This window comes from Lupinus angustifolius, chromosome LG12 (genome assembly GCF_001865875.1).
Source record: "Lupinus angustifolius cultivar Tanjil chromosome LG12, LupAngTanjil_v1.0, whole genome shotgun sequence".
In the NCBI taxonomy this organism is placed as follows: Eukaryota; Viridiplantae; Streptophyta; class Magnoliopsida; order Fabales; family Fabaceae; genus Lupinus; species Lupinus angustifolius.
Window position 1 is genome coordinate 8,828,907 of NC_032020.1, and position 14,427 is coordinate 8,843,333.

At 34.4% G+C, this 14,427-nt stretch overlaps 3 protein-coding genes across 3 annotated transcripts; 1 reads left to right on the forward strand and 2 right to left on the reverse strand.

The window, feature by feature from the left end:
• Window positions 361–2,466, reverse strand: LOC109361529. Its single transcript, XM_019607007.1, has 3 exons — window positions 2,348–2,466; window positions 1,280–1,542; window positions 361–702 (listed from the first exon to the last, which is right to left on the reverse strand). The coding sequence occupies exons 2-3, from the start codon at window positions 1,476–1,478 to the stop codon at window positions 560–562; spliced, it is 342 nt and encodes a 113-aa protein (XP_019462552.1). The 5' UTR covers window positions 1,479–1,542; window positions 2,348–2,466; the 3' UTR covers window positions 361–559.
• LOC109361512 (peptidyl-prolyl cis-trans isomerase FKBP13, chloroplastic) lies at window positions 3,537–7,058 on the forward strand. Its single transcript, XM_019606982.1, has 5 exons — window positions 3,537–3,956; window positions 5,174–5,266; window positions 5,681–5,741; window positions 5,823–5,891; window positions 6,844–7,058. The coding sequence occupies exons 1-5, from the start codon at window positions 3,585–3,587 to the stop codon at window positions 6,906–6,908; spliced, it is 660 nt and encodes a 219-aa protein (XP_019462527.1). The 5' UTR covers window positions 3,537–3,584; the 3' UTR covers window positions 6,909–7,058.
• Window positions 8,943–9,275, reverse strand: LOC109361861 (CLAVATA3/ESR (CLE)-related protein 42). The gene has a single exon (XM_019607393.1). It carries the CDS (start codon window positions 9,273–9,275, stop codon window positions 8,943–8,945), a length of 333 nt encoding a protein of 110 aa, XP_019462938.1.

Consider the following 14,427-nt stretch of genomic DNA (forward strand, 5'->3'; position numbering starts at 1 on the left):
CTCTTTTGAAATATGTGATTATCTCTCCAAATAAATGTCACTATCACAAATCAAATTATTGGCTCTTTGGTCTACCTCGAGATCTAGTAGGGCTTTAATCCACTAGACCAATGTTTAGTTGGTAATTCTGCTACTGAATTACATCATACACACAGCAAATAAGTACCAAAGCTAGATGAAAGGGGGCACCAAATGTTTTAAAGTATGGTCTGTCCCATTCTGTGAAGGCTAGGTTACAAGGTTGTAGCTGTTATGAGCATCAAATGTCAAGCTATATAAATTTATGGGACCTTATACATATTGGGAAATTGTAAATGTCATAAGTTATTTACTTATGACACTGCTTACTGGGTAAAGAAGTTCACCAAAATATTTGTTTTTCTTAACTCAATGCTAACTCTTACCATTTGGATAGCCAGATACTGTAATACATAAAACTGAAGATAAGTTCACAGCATAAATATAAAATACTGATGTGTAAACACTAACAAGCAATTGCAAGATACAATGTAAGATTTCATGTTAGATTGCACAGTATCATTGCCTTTCTCTACTGGAGTTATATGTGACGCTTGGTCGGCTTTTTTCCCTTACCACGGCGCTTGCCTTTACCCAACTTAAATTTCTTCTTCAATTTTTTCCCTATTCCACCAACAGGCTTCAAGGAAGCAGCACTTTGGCCGTCATCAGGCATCTCCACATCTGGATAATTTATAAGCAAACAATGGAAATTAATTATGATTGCAACGCAAGGCAAATGTCAACACATAATTGAAGATTACTATGAACTTGGAATTTTTCTTTTAACATGACATTATTCCCAAAGGCTAGAAGCCTCTTGCACTGGTCACCCTTTACAACAATATTATTATGCAACACGGTCTTCAAAATAGCTTAAAGTTGCGGGCTAGCAAGATCACAAATGATAAGCCAGGATAAAGCATTAAAGCAACAGCACCATATGAGTGACAATCCCCCTATTAGCTAAGCTATGTGGCTATGTTAAGAGGTTGGAAGACCATACTCTACATCCACGAATCGAGGCTTATTCGTATATTGTATACTGGAATGAAAGCCATAAATAGTAATAAGACTAATCCCGGGATCACCAATTTCACTCCACTGAATTGAATGCATTTTAAATTTTAAACTTAGAACATGCTTTGACAAAATCCATTGAAATACAAGAACATCTCATCAAAATTCACATTAGCACATAAGACTCCATGCAAACTAAGCAACTGTGGAAAGAAATTAAGTAAACATGATGATATCATACCCATGATTGTGTAGTTAGATGGGGTGGAGGCATCCATAGCAGTTTTCGATGGGACGCGGACTGGCAGCTTAGGTGCGGCAAGGGCAGCTTCTTGGGCGGCCAGCTTAGCAGCATCTTTCTTTTCATATAAAGGTTCAACAATCTCCCTCCGAATTGCCCTCAGCCTCTTCTCCCTCTTTGATCTCAAAGACTTTGCCATTCTATTGGACTCCTGTTCAACTTGCTATTCTCTTGGGTTTCAAGGTATTGCAATTACTTAGGCCCTGCTTGGATTCAAAACCATTAGGAATTCAGAAAATTATAATATTTAATAAACTCTAATGTTTGGAACAAGAACAAGTCTTCAAATTTAATTGAATAGCATTAAATTGTTTGATTTGTTTCAAATGTATCTTAAAAACTTAAAACAGAGGGGTTCATTTTAACTTCTAATTTTACGAAAAGATATTACTTGACCAGAAAGCAATTGAATTCCATGCAGGAAAAAACATCATCAATCAAGCACATAAAAAACAACAGTAGGTAGCACACACAAAATTTCAGTTTTTTATTATCAAATTTCTCAACACTGAATTAATTTCTGCATTTAAACTTTCAAAAAATGCCAGCATATCCTTATTCGAACTAAATACATCGAATAACCTAACATAAGACTTCAGTAGCACAGCTAGCATGTTGGTCAAATTCAAAATAAGACACTTACATTCAGAATAACAATGCTCCATAATTCAAGTCCCCATTTGTACCATAAATTTGAAACATCTCGTTGTCAGAGTAAATTTCAATAGGAATATATGTAAACCAGCAGAAGACATGAATAAGGTATAAACAAACTATTTATGTTTAAAACAAAAAACAAAAATAAATTATGATGAGAACAGAATGCATCAGAGCTAGAACCAACAGAGGAAAACCCATATAACCAAAAGAGAAAAGAATCAAACTTTACACAAACAAACCTTAAACCCGCATAAAAACAACCACCGTGAAGTCGAAAAAATAAATAGCGAAGTAATGGCTGAAACATAGTTGAAAGACGAAGAACATAAGATTAATATGAATCATTACCTGGTTTGTGGTTTGAAGATGTAACAAAAGAAAATCCCTCAAATGATTACAAATATAGCGGCTATGGACTGCTCCGTTCTATGAAGGCGGTGTTAGGCTAGGTTACAAATAAAAATATCAGGAAGGGTTAGTTTGTAAAGATATGATTGAAGTAAAGGGTTTAATAGTCTTTTCGAGTTAATAATTTCTCTGGGCCTAAGCCTAACAGGCATGTGAAATTGGATCAAAGATTCAATGGATTTCTGGTGTTTTAATTTATTAAATGGAAAATAATAATGCAATGCACTATGATATTATTTATATCAACTTATTGCACATTATGTTATCTTTTAAAGTTAGTATCGTTTAAATTTTAATTATACTTTTTATTGATTTATAAAAGAGGAAGAAAAAAGATATATGAATTAATAGTATATAAGAGTTTTTACACTGCATCATCCACTATTAATTTTTAATTATTATTGACTTTTAAATAAAAGTATTATAACTAAATAATGAATAATATGTTAACTGCGTATAAATTTTTACACTATCAATATACAAATATTATACTTTTTAATAAAATATTTGTGCATTCATGGTAAAATAGCTACTTAACTTGGTTTAGATAGGCTGTTTTATATGCCATAAATGGTCGTCCCAAATCTTTATGTGTTCGAGCCTTCAAAGGGCCCCAAATGAGTCATGCTCTATTTAATAGTATTTTTAAGAATTAAAACACGTCAATTTATCATGTGAGCTCAAACAAGCCCAATTTACAAGAGGTGAAGCAAAAGATACTAAGAAAAGTTTAAAATCAATCTTAACAAATTCTTTGACATTAGCAGTATATTAAAACTCCCCTTCTTATATTTTACACACCACAATAGTTTAGATCAATCAAACTCTTAATGTTCCATCATTTCATTCAAAACATTCCTATTCTTAATCCAACCAATATACTCTTAAATTTTATATATTATTAATTTAGATTTATTATACTTTTCACACTTTTATTATAGTAAATACATATTTTAATCCATTATGTTTTTCAAACTTATTAGTGATCTCTTAAAAATTAAATAATTTCCAAAATTTCAAATATAAATTAAATTAGTCCATTTTAACATATTTTATAACATTTTGTATTTATTTATTTTATAAATATTTTGAAAGGTTGAAATAACATGGTGGTTGATATTATTGAAATCTTTAGTTCCACTCATATCTCTAGAGCCACATCCTAGATTTAGTGGAGATGAGTTCACTAGCACCATATTCACTTTGGACTTCCCTGCAACCCAAAAAAGCTACCAACTATTCATCACCAAAATCATCAAATCTTATATCATGTAATTATCATCATCATCATCACAAGACATTATCAACTTCTCACTCACTAGTACTCCTACAAAATGATGAGACCAACCCAATGAGCCAGTTCAAGAGAAGAGATGCATTAGCATTTTCTTTGAGTTTTGGCCTTCTTCATGCTTTCTTCTATCCACAACAAACATTAGCAGCAGTTGAAGCAGTTCCATGTGAGTTAACTGTTGCTCCTTCAGGCCTTGCCTTTTGTGATAAACTTGTAGGTACTGGTTCTCAGGCTGTTAAGGGTCAGCTTATTAAGGTAACCATTTTTATCATACATCCCACTTAGTTTAGTTTAGTTTAGTTAAGTTCAGTTATGTTTTATGGTGCCAAATTTTAGAAAGTGGATGAGTGTTATGCATTAGTTGTGTAGTTCAGACTCAACCAGTCTTGGATTTCGGCATTTGATTTTCACTTTCCCCTTAGGGCCAACTGTTCTTCTATGTAGGTTGTGGGTGCCTGGGTTGCCTGGCTTGAACGGGGCAATTGAGGGTTGTCAGAGCTTGGGCTCTGGGCTAAACCGGGCAGTTGCCGACCTTGGACTGCCTTGGGTAAGTACCTGAAAATGAGACCGGCCTTGGACCAAACAGAGAGAATACATTATGGTTTATTTATAGGTGACTTCACCTATCTATACTGACGTGGAGTGGCTTGCTTTCCTTAGACTGACACTGCTATGAACTTGAATTACCTTTGTCGTGTGGGTGTGTCTTTGCTTTTCGTGTGAAGGAAGGTTCTTTGGCATAGCAGGTGCTGACATGTCCAGTCGATGTTGTCCTTTCCCTTAGCTAGGTTGGGTGTGATTGACAATTGTGAAGGTTGGATCTTGTCTGCCAAGGCATGATCGATAGTCGTGTAGACTAAATCTTATATGCCCGGCCGTTGGCCTCTGATTGGTCCTGTTACTGGGATGGAACAATTGCCCCAGTCTGGTAGTATGGCCATTGTCGGGGGTGCGTCACCAGACATAAAGCTATTCTGGCAGGGCATGGTAGACAGTCGTGGGAATTGGTTTTGTCTGCTCAATAGTTGGCCTTACACTTGGAATAGAACACCAACTAAAGCTAAAAAATTAGAGTTATGATGATAAACTTTTGCTATAAACCTGTATGTAGCACGATGTATTGGTACAGTGTAATACAAACCTTAAAGGTGTCGCCAAAAGTGTTGCCTCTAGATGTATAGAACTGTAAATAACAGTGCTCTATTTGAATATCATGAACACCTCATTTATATTTGCTAATACAAGATACTGTCACTAGGGTGTTGTATTTGAAGTGTAAAACAAGACACATTTTTATAGAGTATTGATTAGTGACTGCACACTCTGTTCAATGTTAAGCATGTTTAAGGTTATGCGGCCATGTTAAGAATGCACCTTAAAAATGTTTATCATTCATGACATAAATTGAATGGACCTAAGAACTAACACCAAACTTCACCTTGATCCTATGCTTGACCTTAACGCCCTTCCAGGCACATTATGTAGGGAGATTGGAGAATGGGAAAGTATTTGACAGCAGCTACAATCGTGGCCAGCCACTTACATTTCGTGTGGGTATCGGAGAGGTATGATATGATAAATGTGTTCTACTTTCATACAATGCCAGCAACAATATATGAACACAAACTGTATTAGTATTTTTTCCTTCAACTTGTGCATTATTATTTAGAAACACAAGTCTGAGATAAGATACATAATGCCAATGAGTCTGAGAACTAGCATCTTGTTGAAGAGTGGCATTATAAGCAGTCTCCTCTCTTTTAAAAAGAATCAGTAAAGAAAACTCTTTCGGAATCATAATTGGTGAAAACCCAAAGACACTACTACTTCTGAATAACTGATAATATAAACCATATAGTAAATTTTCATGCTTACTTAATGAGATCTTCAGTTTATGCCACCTATCATAAGTAACTATATGATAGAGTAACTTCTATGCTGACATGCTCATGATTAAACATTATTCATGAATATGATAGGTCATCAAAGGATGGGATGAAGGAATTTTAGGAGGTGATGGAGTTCCTCCAATGCTTGCAGGTACCTTTTCATTTTTAATAAATTATAAGTTCATAATTTTATAACATGGCAAGCTAAAATTAATTTTACTTTCTAATATAGGAGGAAAACGTACGTTGAAGCTTCCTCCGGAACTTGCATATGGCTCTAGAGGGGCTGGTTGTAAAGGAGGCAAGTACTTTTTTTGATAATGTTGCTAAATAATACTATTTCTTTGACATTATTATGACAAATTAACCCATTTGTGTGGCAAGTAAAGATGAAATTTGTTTTGATTTTGGTTGTTTTGTGCTCGTGTGCAACAATGCAAGTAGGCCTTATCAAGATTGTGTTAGTGTTCTATCTTTAATTGATACTAACAGTGTCACTATAGAGAGAAGGGAGGGTTACTGTTGTGCAGGATCTCTGTATTTTCAATGTATAAAAGTTAAGCATGATGGTTGTGCCACTAATCAAATTTGCTGCAATTGAAAATTGACATGACAAGGCAGAATAGGAAAGAGAATGGACTCTATTTCTCTGCTTTTCTCCTGTTCCCTTGAAATGTAGGGAAATAAACAATAACTTTTCACACTTAGGAAAAGGATAATTTGTTAGGAAGTACTTAAAGTTGTTCTTCCATGAATAACTTTGCTTAATATTACTAGCTAGTAAAAACTAACATATCTCCTTTGAACTTGTATGAACATGTTAAAATAAAAATGTACAGTTTCTGTTTCTAAATTATATAGAGAATTTGGAACCCTTAACCTAAGTTATTAAAAAAGAACATTTTTGTGAAAGTCATGCCAAAATATAGTCATCCTTTGATCATAAAGAAGATAAAGACTGTAGAAAGATTACTAAATAGTGAAACATGTAGCAAATTCTGTAGAGAAGAACCAACCAAGGAAAGCATCTCAAGCTGTCATAGGCTAGGAAGATTTTGTTTATTAATGAATCTAAGTTAATGTTGTTCCCTTAGATGTCTAGGATTTAAATAGAAAAGAACTAATATAATGAATTATGATTTGCCTTATAAATATGGAGTGCTTTTCACACACACAAAAAATACTAATTTCTGCATAAGTTTCTCTTACCATTTTGCTTAGCCAAGCAGAAATTTACACCTAGTTTGCTGCAGGTTCATGTGTCATTCCTCCTGATTCGGTTCTTTTATTCGATGTGGAATTCGTGAGCAAGGCATGATTACAAAGCTTGTGCAGCCAAATCACCTTCCTTTTTCTTTCAGATTGGTGCTTGGTTTTATATTTTCCTAACTTGCTTATGTTGTGTTTTCAGTCATAAATCATTTCTTTACTCTAATTTTGTTCATGGTTGTTATATTACATCCAATTGATGGATAAGCAATTCTAAAGTTAATAAAGTAAAACTTGACTCATAAATTCATGACTGAGTAAATAGCATGATATGTATGTTTACCAAGTTTTGAAATCATAAATAGAGAAATTGTAACCCAAAGTTGAATAGTGATACACAGTTACACACATCAGTACTGAAAAACCACTCCTCCAAAGTTCAAACAAAGACAAGAAATAATAATAAAGAAAATGGAAATAACCAAATAAAGAAAGAAAGAGCATTCAGTAAAAGGAAAGCTGTCAAAGCACTTTGGTCGCTTTTGGCAAAGCAAGAAAACTAGTCCCTTTCATCCCTTTTTTGTTTGACAAACATTTTCAAGAGCCATAGTATTAAAAAGCAGTGAAGTTAAAATTCCTCATAGTAAATTAAAGTAACATATTAAAGCAACAAGACCCCTTAACTTGAACCTATATTTTGGGTTAAATGTTTTCAAGGGATGCAATGTGGTCCAAAATATTCTTTCATATAGTCCAACATTACATTTAACATTGAGAAGGACAATTTATGATGATTAGCACTTTGGAAACTTAGTAGTTTTAACCCAAAATTTGAAATCATTATCAAAGAGTGTACAAATGAAGCTAAGTTTGTCATTTTCTAATAATCATTCAAGTTAAGTTTGTCACATTCTAATTATAAATGATAATGCAAGTACAATAACTATCTAACAAGTGGAAAGAGACACTGAATGGAGATAAGTCCTCAATGGTTTTGCATCAGTATTAAAGGAAAGGGAAAAAGGGTACTGTAGGAGTTACAGAAAAAGTTATGAGGATATTTTAGGATATTGAGGAAGAAGTTTATTGAGTATTGACCCTTCAAACACACTACTTTGGATGCCAAATACTTGTGAACTTTTTCACGCAAAACAATGGTAAATAAGGGAGATTTTTGGCTTCTTTTCTCCCACTCCATATCTCCTTCATTATTGTATGTTGTCCAAATGGTATCATAATTTATGTCCTGAACCACTTGTATTGAACCCAAAATATATTCTTATCTGTTTCTCATTTTAACTGACATGATATGTTTTTTTTGATCCGGGACATTATTTGAGACACCGTTTAGGACAATAAATTTTTGTGGGGGAGCAACCTTTAGTCTTAAACAAAAGGAATATGTTCTATGTACATCAAAATTTTGACACCATTTGATGCCCCTTTGATTTATCTTATGGTATTTTTGAAATATGGGTAGATAAAGAAGATAAGTAAGTGAAAGATAGAGATAAATGTATACTATGTCATTTACTATATTCAAAAAGTTAACATGAAACTCTAAACAAAAGCACTGTCACCAAAACCTTCACCGCAAATTTGAATCATCATGTCTCTTTCCTCATCTTTTTTTATCCAATAGCACATAAGTGAAAAACATAACATGGACATAATGATGACTAGAACTAGAATCTCATATACAGCATATTTTAATGTTTGAATGATTGGTACATGATCATAGCTTCAATTTCACAACAATAATAAGATACTGAGACTGCACTCATATCAAACCGTTTTGAGAGCATAGAAATCCGAATTAATCTTTTGCAAATGGGCAGAAAAAATACAAGAAAAAAGAGAGAAGAAAACCTCATCAAAACCATGAGAAAATTTATCATCCCACCACTTTTTACAGTAGTATTCACATCCCGATAATGATGTCACATGTATAAGAGGGTTAACGATATGAGTCGCAAAACCGATATTCAACCGAAAATTGGGGTGCGACAATACGTATTCATTAAACAAGCAGTCATGAATTTATACATCATTAACTAGGTGCAAAAATAATGTAAAAAGTGGTTTAGAAATAGAGGTTGGAACCATAAAACTCTGCAGGATCTTCTTTCTCATATTGCTGAATTTACCTGTTTGCAATGGGGTTTGGACCACTAGGTACTTCATGTTCACTAGCATTGAAGATCTTGTTTTGCCATTGCAATGGTGGCCTTGGAGCTCGAGCATGTCCTCTCTTTGAACCATGCACTTGTACAGAAACATTATGTGTACTTCCTTCTCTTGCTGAAGCATCTACCATGGTGTTCCTCTTCTGAGTACCCTCTTTTATAGAAGTTAAAGGAGAGAGGTTTTGTTCTATGACAGCAAAAGTGAAGTGAGAAACTAAGAGCAAAGTGAAGAAGAAAAACAAGAAGGCCATGCTAGTGTAGTGAAAGTGTGATGCTGCTTCACGAGCCATGCAAAACAAAGTGCCTTATAAATTTCATCCAACAAGTGTAGCTACTAGCTAGTTTATTAGGTACAGAAATAGTTTTGTATGTGAATATAAATGGTGAAACTTTTTGGAACTAAGATGACAAAAATATGAAGGTAAAGAGAGTAGGGTTTATATAATGAAGGAGTTAAACTATGTGTCCAAGAGAGAAAGAGAAAGTGTATTGAATATATGAAAAGGGAAAGTGGGGATTGATGAAAACTTATGCATGGGTATAGATTCAACTTCAATGGCAATGAAATTCCAAGAATGGCATTGGCATCTAAATCTAAAGTTAGGAAGACACACACACAGGTAAGTGTTGTGAGACACAACAGCAAATAGCATCTAAATCTAAAGTACTTGTCTACCCAACCACTAGTGATCTTGTGTGAGGAATCTACATAAAAATTGTTTGTAAAAGTAACATAAGTAACATTCCTGTTATCCCAACCTTTCAATATTGTATTTTTTTAATCTTTGTTGGCGTATGGGATGGGTCAAGATCCTAGAAAAATACATAAAGAATGGGAAAATAGAGGTAACACTTTTATTCTTAAATGCATAATACAAAACAAAATATATTTTAAAGGGTACACTTCACATACCAATTTATTACACTATTGTCTCCTAATCTTTCAGGAGGAAAGTATTCTCAATAACTAATAACGTGTTCCTAAGATCGAATAACGATTCTTATGAACAATATTTATTGGAATGGACAGTCACAAACTCCGGAAGTTAATTTCTTACCTAAGAACATACTCTTATAATACAAAAAAAAAATATTGTCAAGGGTCAAATTTAGATATAAATAATTAACACTTAAATTAATATCATGAAAAGGAGGCAAAATTGTAACAGTTTGATTTGATAGTTTTAAAGATTTTTTGGGTGAAATTTCAAGTATTGTACAGCTTTGATAACTTTTTTTTTTACAAAATTAACTTTGATTTTAAGTGTTTTTGGATACAAAATAATTTAATTCAAACCCGTAAAAATAGGAATTAGAATAACAAGAGCCAAATAGATATTAAAAGTTGTTGGAAGCAAAATAGAGAAACATATGAGCCAATAAACATTGATAATCAACGGGCGTTGGTTCAAGTGGTACATGTTTGATTCCCCTTAAGCATGAACCCGGGTTCGAGTTTTATGGATGGAAAAAATGTCCGTTGGGAGAGTTAGCCCCACTTACCTGTAGATGTGTCCGGCTCGGACAGGATTGCCTCTAGTGCGAGGATACATGTGGGAAACCAAAAAAAAAATAAACATTAATAAAATTGCTTTTGGTTTCTCTTCATCTTGGCTCCTGAGAACTTCAAGGTTCTAAGATAATACAGACTGGTGCTTGGAAATGTATTTGGCATTTTTTATTTTCACATCCCCTCTTTGATATTATGTTTTTGGAAGTGTACTAAAATAATTTTGGAATACATGTTTCAGAGAAGGTAAAGAAAACAATTTTGATGGAGAAAAAGATAAATTATCTTAGTATAAGAGTTTTTTACTTTATTACATACTATTATAATTATCATTGATTATTAAATATATAGAAGTGAATAAAAATAATATATATCTATATATAATTTATTACATTAAGATTGCATAAATATTAGTTTATTTTTAAAACATGTTTCCCAAAATATGGACTCAGTGAGGTGTGAAAAGATGAAGGAAAAAGAGAGCTATAAAGGCAACACAAGGATATGTGAATAACAACCCATTTTGTTCTTTAATCTATTATATAGTAGAAAGTATCAAAGGCCCGTGGTGTTGTAGGAGCAAGATCCACATGCTTTGAGGCCCACAAAGACCTTCCAATAAATTCAAAGACAAAGGCAAGGGAAAAACGTGATTAAAGGTTACCCTTTGGACCATGGGCTTGTATCTTCTAAAGGGCCCATTAATTTGTTGGAATTGTTTCTACTCAACAAAATATTTTTACTTCTCTTGAGGAGCACGTGAGTTGTGAAGGTAAAGAGGATGACGTGCAGATCATGGAATCAATGGGCCTCCCATCTTTAGCCCATCATTCCGATTTAGTGGACAATGGAAAGCTCATGAAGATTAATAATATATCCTTAATTTGGCCCATGTGGGAAAAAATCGAAAAAAGGAGTTAATGTCTTTTGCTCTCAATCAAAAATGCCCCCTTCAAAGAAAAAACCTGTAAAAATTACAAGTCTTCCAAAATGCTCCAATTTTCTTGCCTCTTTTCGCAAAGTTCATGCAGGAAAAAAGTCGGTATTTCCATACTGAAAAGCGTTGGCAGAAGCGTTTCCAAGAAGGTGGAAGCTAACTTTGAGTGTGCAATTTCTTTTGATCAGACATTGGGAATAAATTTGGATGGGAAGTTGGACTCTTCAATTAACAATTCTATTTCAGATTCTAATATTTGATCAGTTAACTGTCTTCTGTTAAAAAGTTGTGAGGATTCAGCTGGAAAGATTTGGGAAGTGAGTAAGCGCATAGGGGTCTCCTTCGCTGGACCGGGTGATGAAATAATTCCTAAGATTGTTAATCCGGAGGAAATAGATAGATCTAGGTTTGTGGAGACAAACCAAAGGGATGTCAACGGTTATCAATGATTTGTTTGACTTTTAATGTGAGGGGCTAGGGAGTAGGATGAAGAGGATGGGTATCATGAGCTTAATTTTGAAGAATGAAGTTAATTTTATTGGAATTCAATAAACAAATTTGGAAGTGTGCGATGATGCTTTGTGTTGTGGGTTGTGGGGAAACAATAATTTTGATTGGGATTTTATTCCTGCTATTGGCAATTCAAAAGGTATTCTTAGCATTTGGGATAAATTTAAATTCCAAAAAAGTAGCGTGTCAAAAGGCGTTGGGTTCTTGGTTGTTCATGGTACTTGGCTACCATCTCAACATAATTGCTACTTTGTGAATATCTATTCTCCTTGTCAAATGTCTTTGAAGGAGCAGTCATGGAGTTGTTTTGCTTGAAACAAAATGTGGGTGAGGTCTTATGGTGTTTTCTGGGTGTTTTTAATGCGGTTAGAAGTAGTTCTGAAAGAAGTAGGGAAGCAGGGCATAACTGTAGAAGAGAAGCCAATCTCTTTAATTCTTGGATTAGAGATATGGAGCTAATTGATCTTCTCTTAATTGGAAGAAGCTTTACTTGGTTCCATCATGGGAATAGTTCGATGAGCAGGTTGGATAGATTTCTCCTTTCTCCAGAGTGGCTGAATTCTTGGCCTCATTTATCTCAGTGGGCTCTTAATAGAGATATTTCATATCATTGTCCTGTGATTTTAAGATACAAGAAGCTGGAGAAAGGTCTTATCCCTTTTAAATTTAATAACTATTGGTTACAATATCATGCTTTTGTAGTTGTTGTCTCCAATTATTGGTCTAATTCGGTCATGGTTGGGAAGAGGGCTTTCATCATAAAAGAAAAATTGAAGCGGTTAAAGAATGATATGAAGGTGTGGAACAAAGAAAGCTTCGATTACCTTGACTCAAAATTGGCGAATTGGGCTAGAGATGTTCAAGCAATTGATTTAATTGGTGAGTCTACCATCTTGGATTTTAATCTCATTGCAAATAGAAAAGCTCTTCTAGCGGAGTGGTGGAAGACAACAAGTTTGAAGGATAATTTGTTGAGACAAAAATCTAGATGCAAATGGATTAAGGAGGGTGATGCTAATACGAGTTATTTTCATGCTTGTATTTATAACAAAAGGCGGAGAAACAATATTATGGGGTTGTGGATTGATGGAAATTGGTGTGAAGATGACAAGCTCATTAGAAGTGGAGTTTCAAATTATTTCAAATCCTTATTCTCTCATTTGTCTTCGTCAAACCCAACGCTCGATGAGGTTGAGTTCAGGACCCTATCGGAAAATCAGAGATCTATGTTGGATGTTGGTTTTCTAGAGGAAGAAATCAAATTGACAGTTTGGAGTTGTGCAAGAGATAAAAGTCCTGGACCTGACGGTTTTAACTTCGAATTTTTTCAAACTTTTTGGGATATTGTGAAGAATGAAATCATCCTTTATTTCAGGAGTTTTACACTTCAGTGAGGCTTCCAAAGAGGTCTTAACTCATCCTTTATTGCGTTGGTTCCAAAAATCAATAATCCTACAAAGATTCAGGATTTCAGACTAATATCACTTATGGGGTCTCTTTATAAGATTTTGGCTGGGAGACTAAAAGGTGTTATGGGTTCCATTATAAACTCCTCTCAATCAGCTTTTATTCACAATAGAAATATCATGGATGCCACAGTGGTTATTTATGAAACTATCCATTCCGCAAGGAAGGCTAAAGATGGGTGTCTGATGCTTAAGGTTGATTTTGAGAAAGTGTATGACTGTGTGGGTTGGAAGTTTCTTGACTATATGCTTTCCAGACTCGGTTTTTCTGATAAATGGAGGAATTGGATAAATGCTTGTCTTTCATCTACTTCTATGTCTGTCTTGGTTAATGGCACCCCCTCATATCAATTCTCGGTTTCAAAAGGTTTAAGACAAGGTGATCTTATGGCCCCTTTCCTCTTCCTTGTGGTAGCTGAAGGTTTTGTAGGTTTAGTGAGGCAAGCTAAAGCTTCAGGGTTGTTTGATGGCTATAGAATTGTAGGAAAGGGGTGGAGGTGAATGTTCTCCAGTTTGTCGATGACACGATTTTAGTGTACAAGCCTTCCATTGCAAATTTATGGACTATCAAGAGTATTATGAGATGTTTTGAACTAGTATTTAGTTTAAGAATAAATGCTCAGAAAAGCTCATTATTTGCCATTGCAGTTTCGGACGACTTTACCTCAGCGACTGTGACTTTCTTAGCTTGTAAAATCAGATCCACTCCTTTTCTCTATTTGGGGATCCCGGTGGGGGCAAACCCGAGAAGAATGTAAACTTGGCAGAGTATTATGGAGATGGTTTCAAAGAGACTTGCAGCCTGGAAGTGTAAGCACCTATCTTTTGGAGGTAGGTTAGTCCTTCTTAACTCTGTTCTTTATAGCATTCCCACATATCTTCTATCTTTATACAAAGCTCTGAAGAAGGTTATATCAAAATTTGCTAGCTTGCAAAGGAATTTCCTTTGGGAAAACAAGACATAGGGTAAAGGTATTGCTTGGGTGTCCTGGTCGGAGGTTTGTAAACCCAAATCTTTT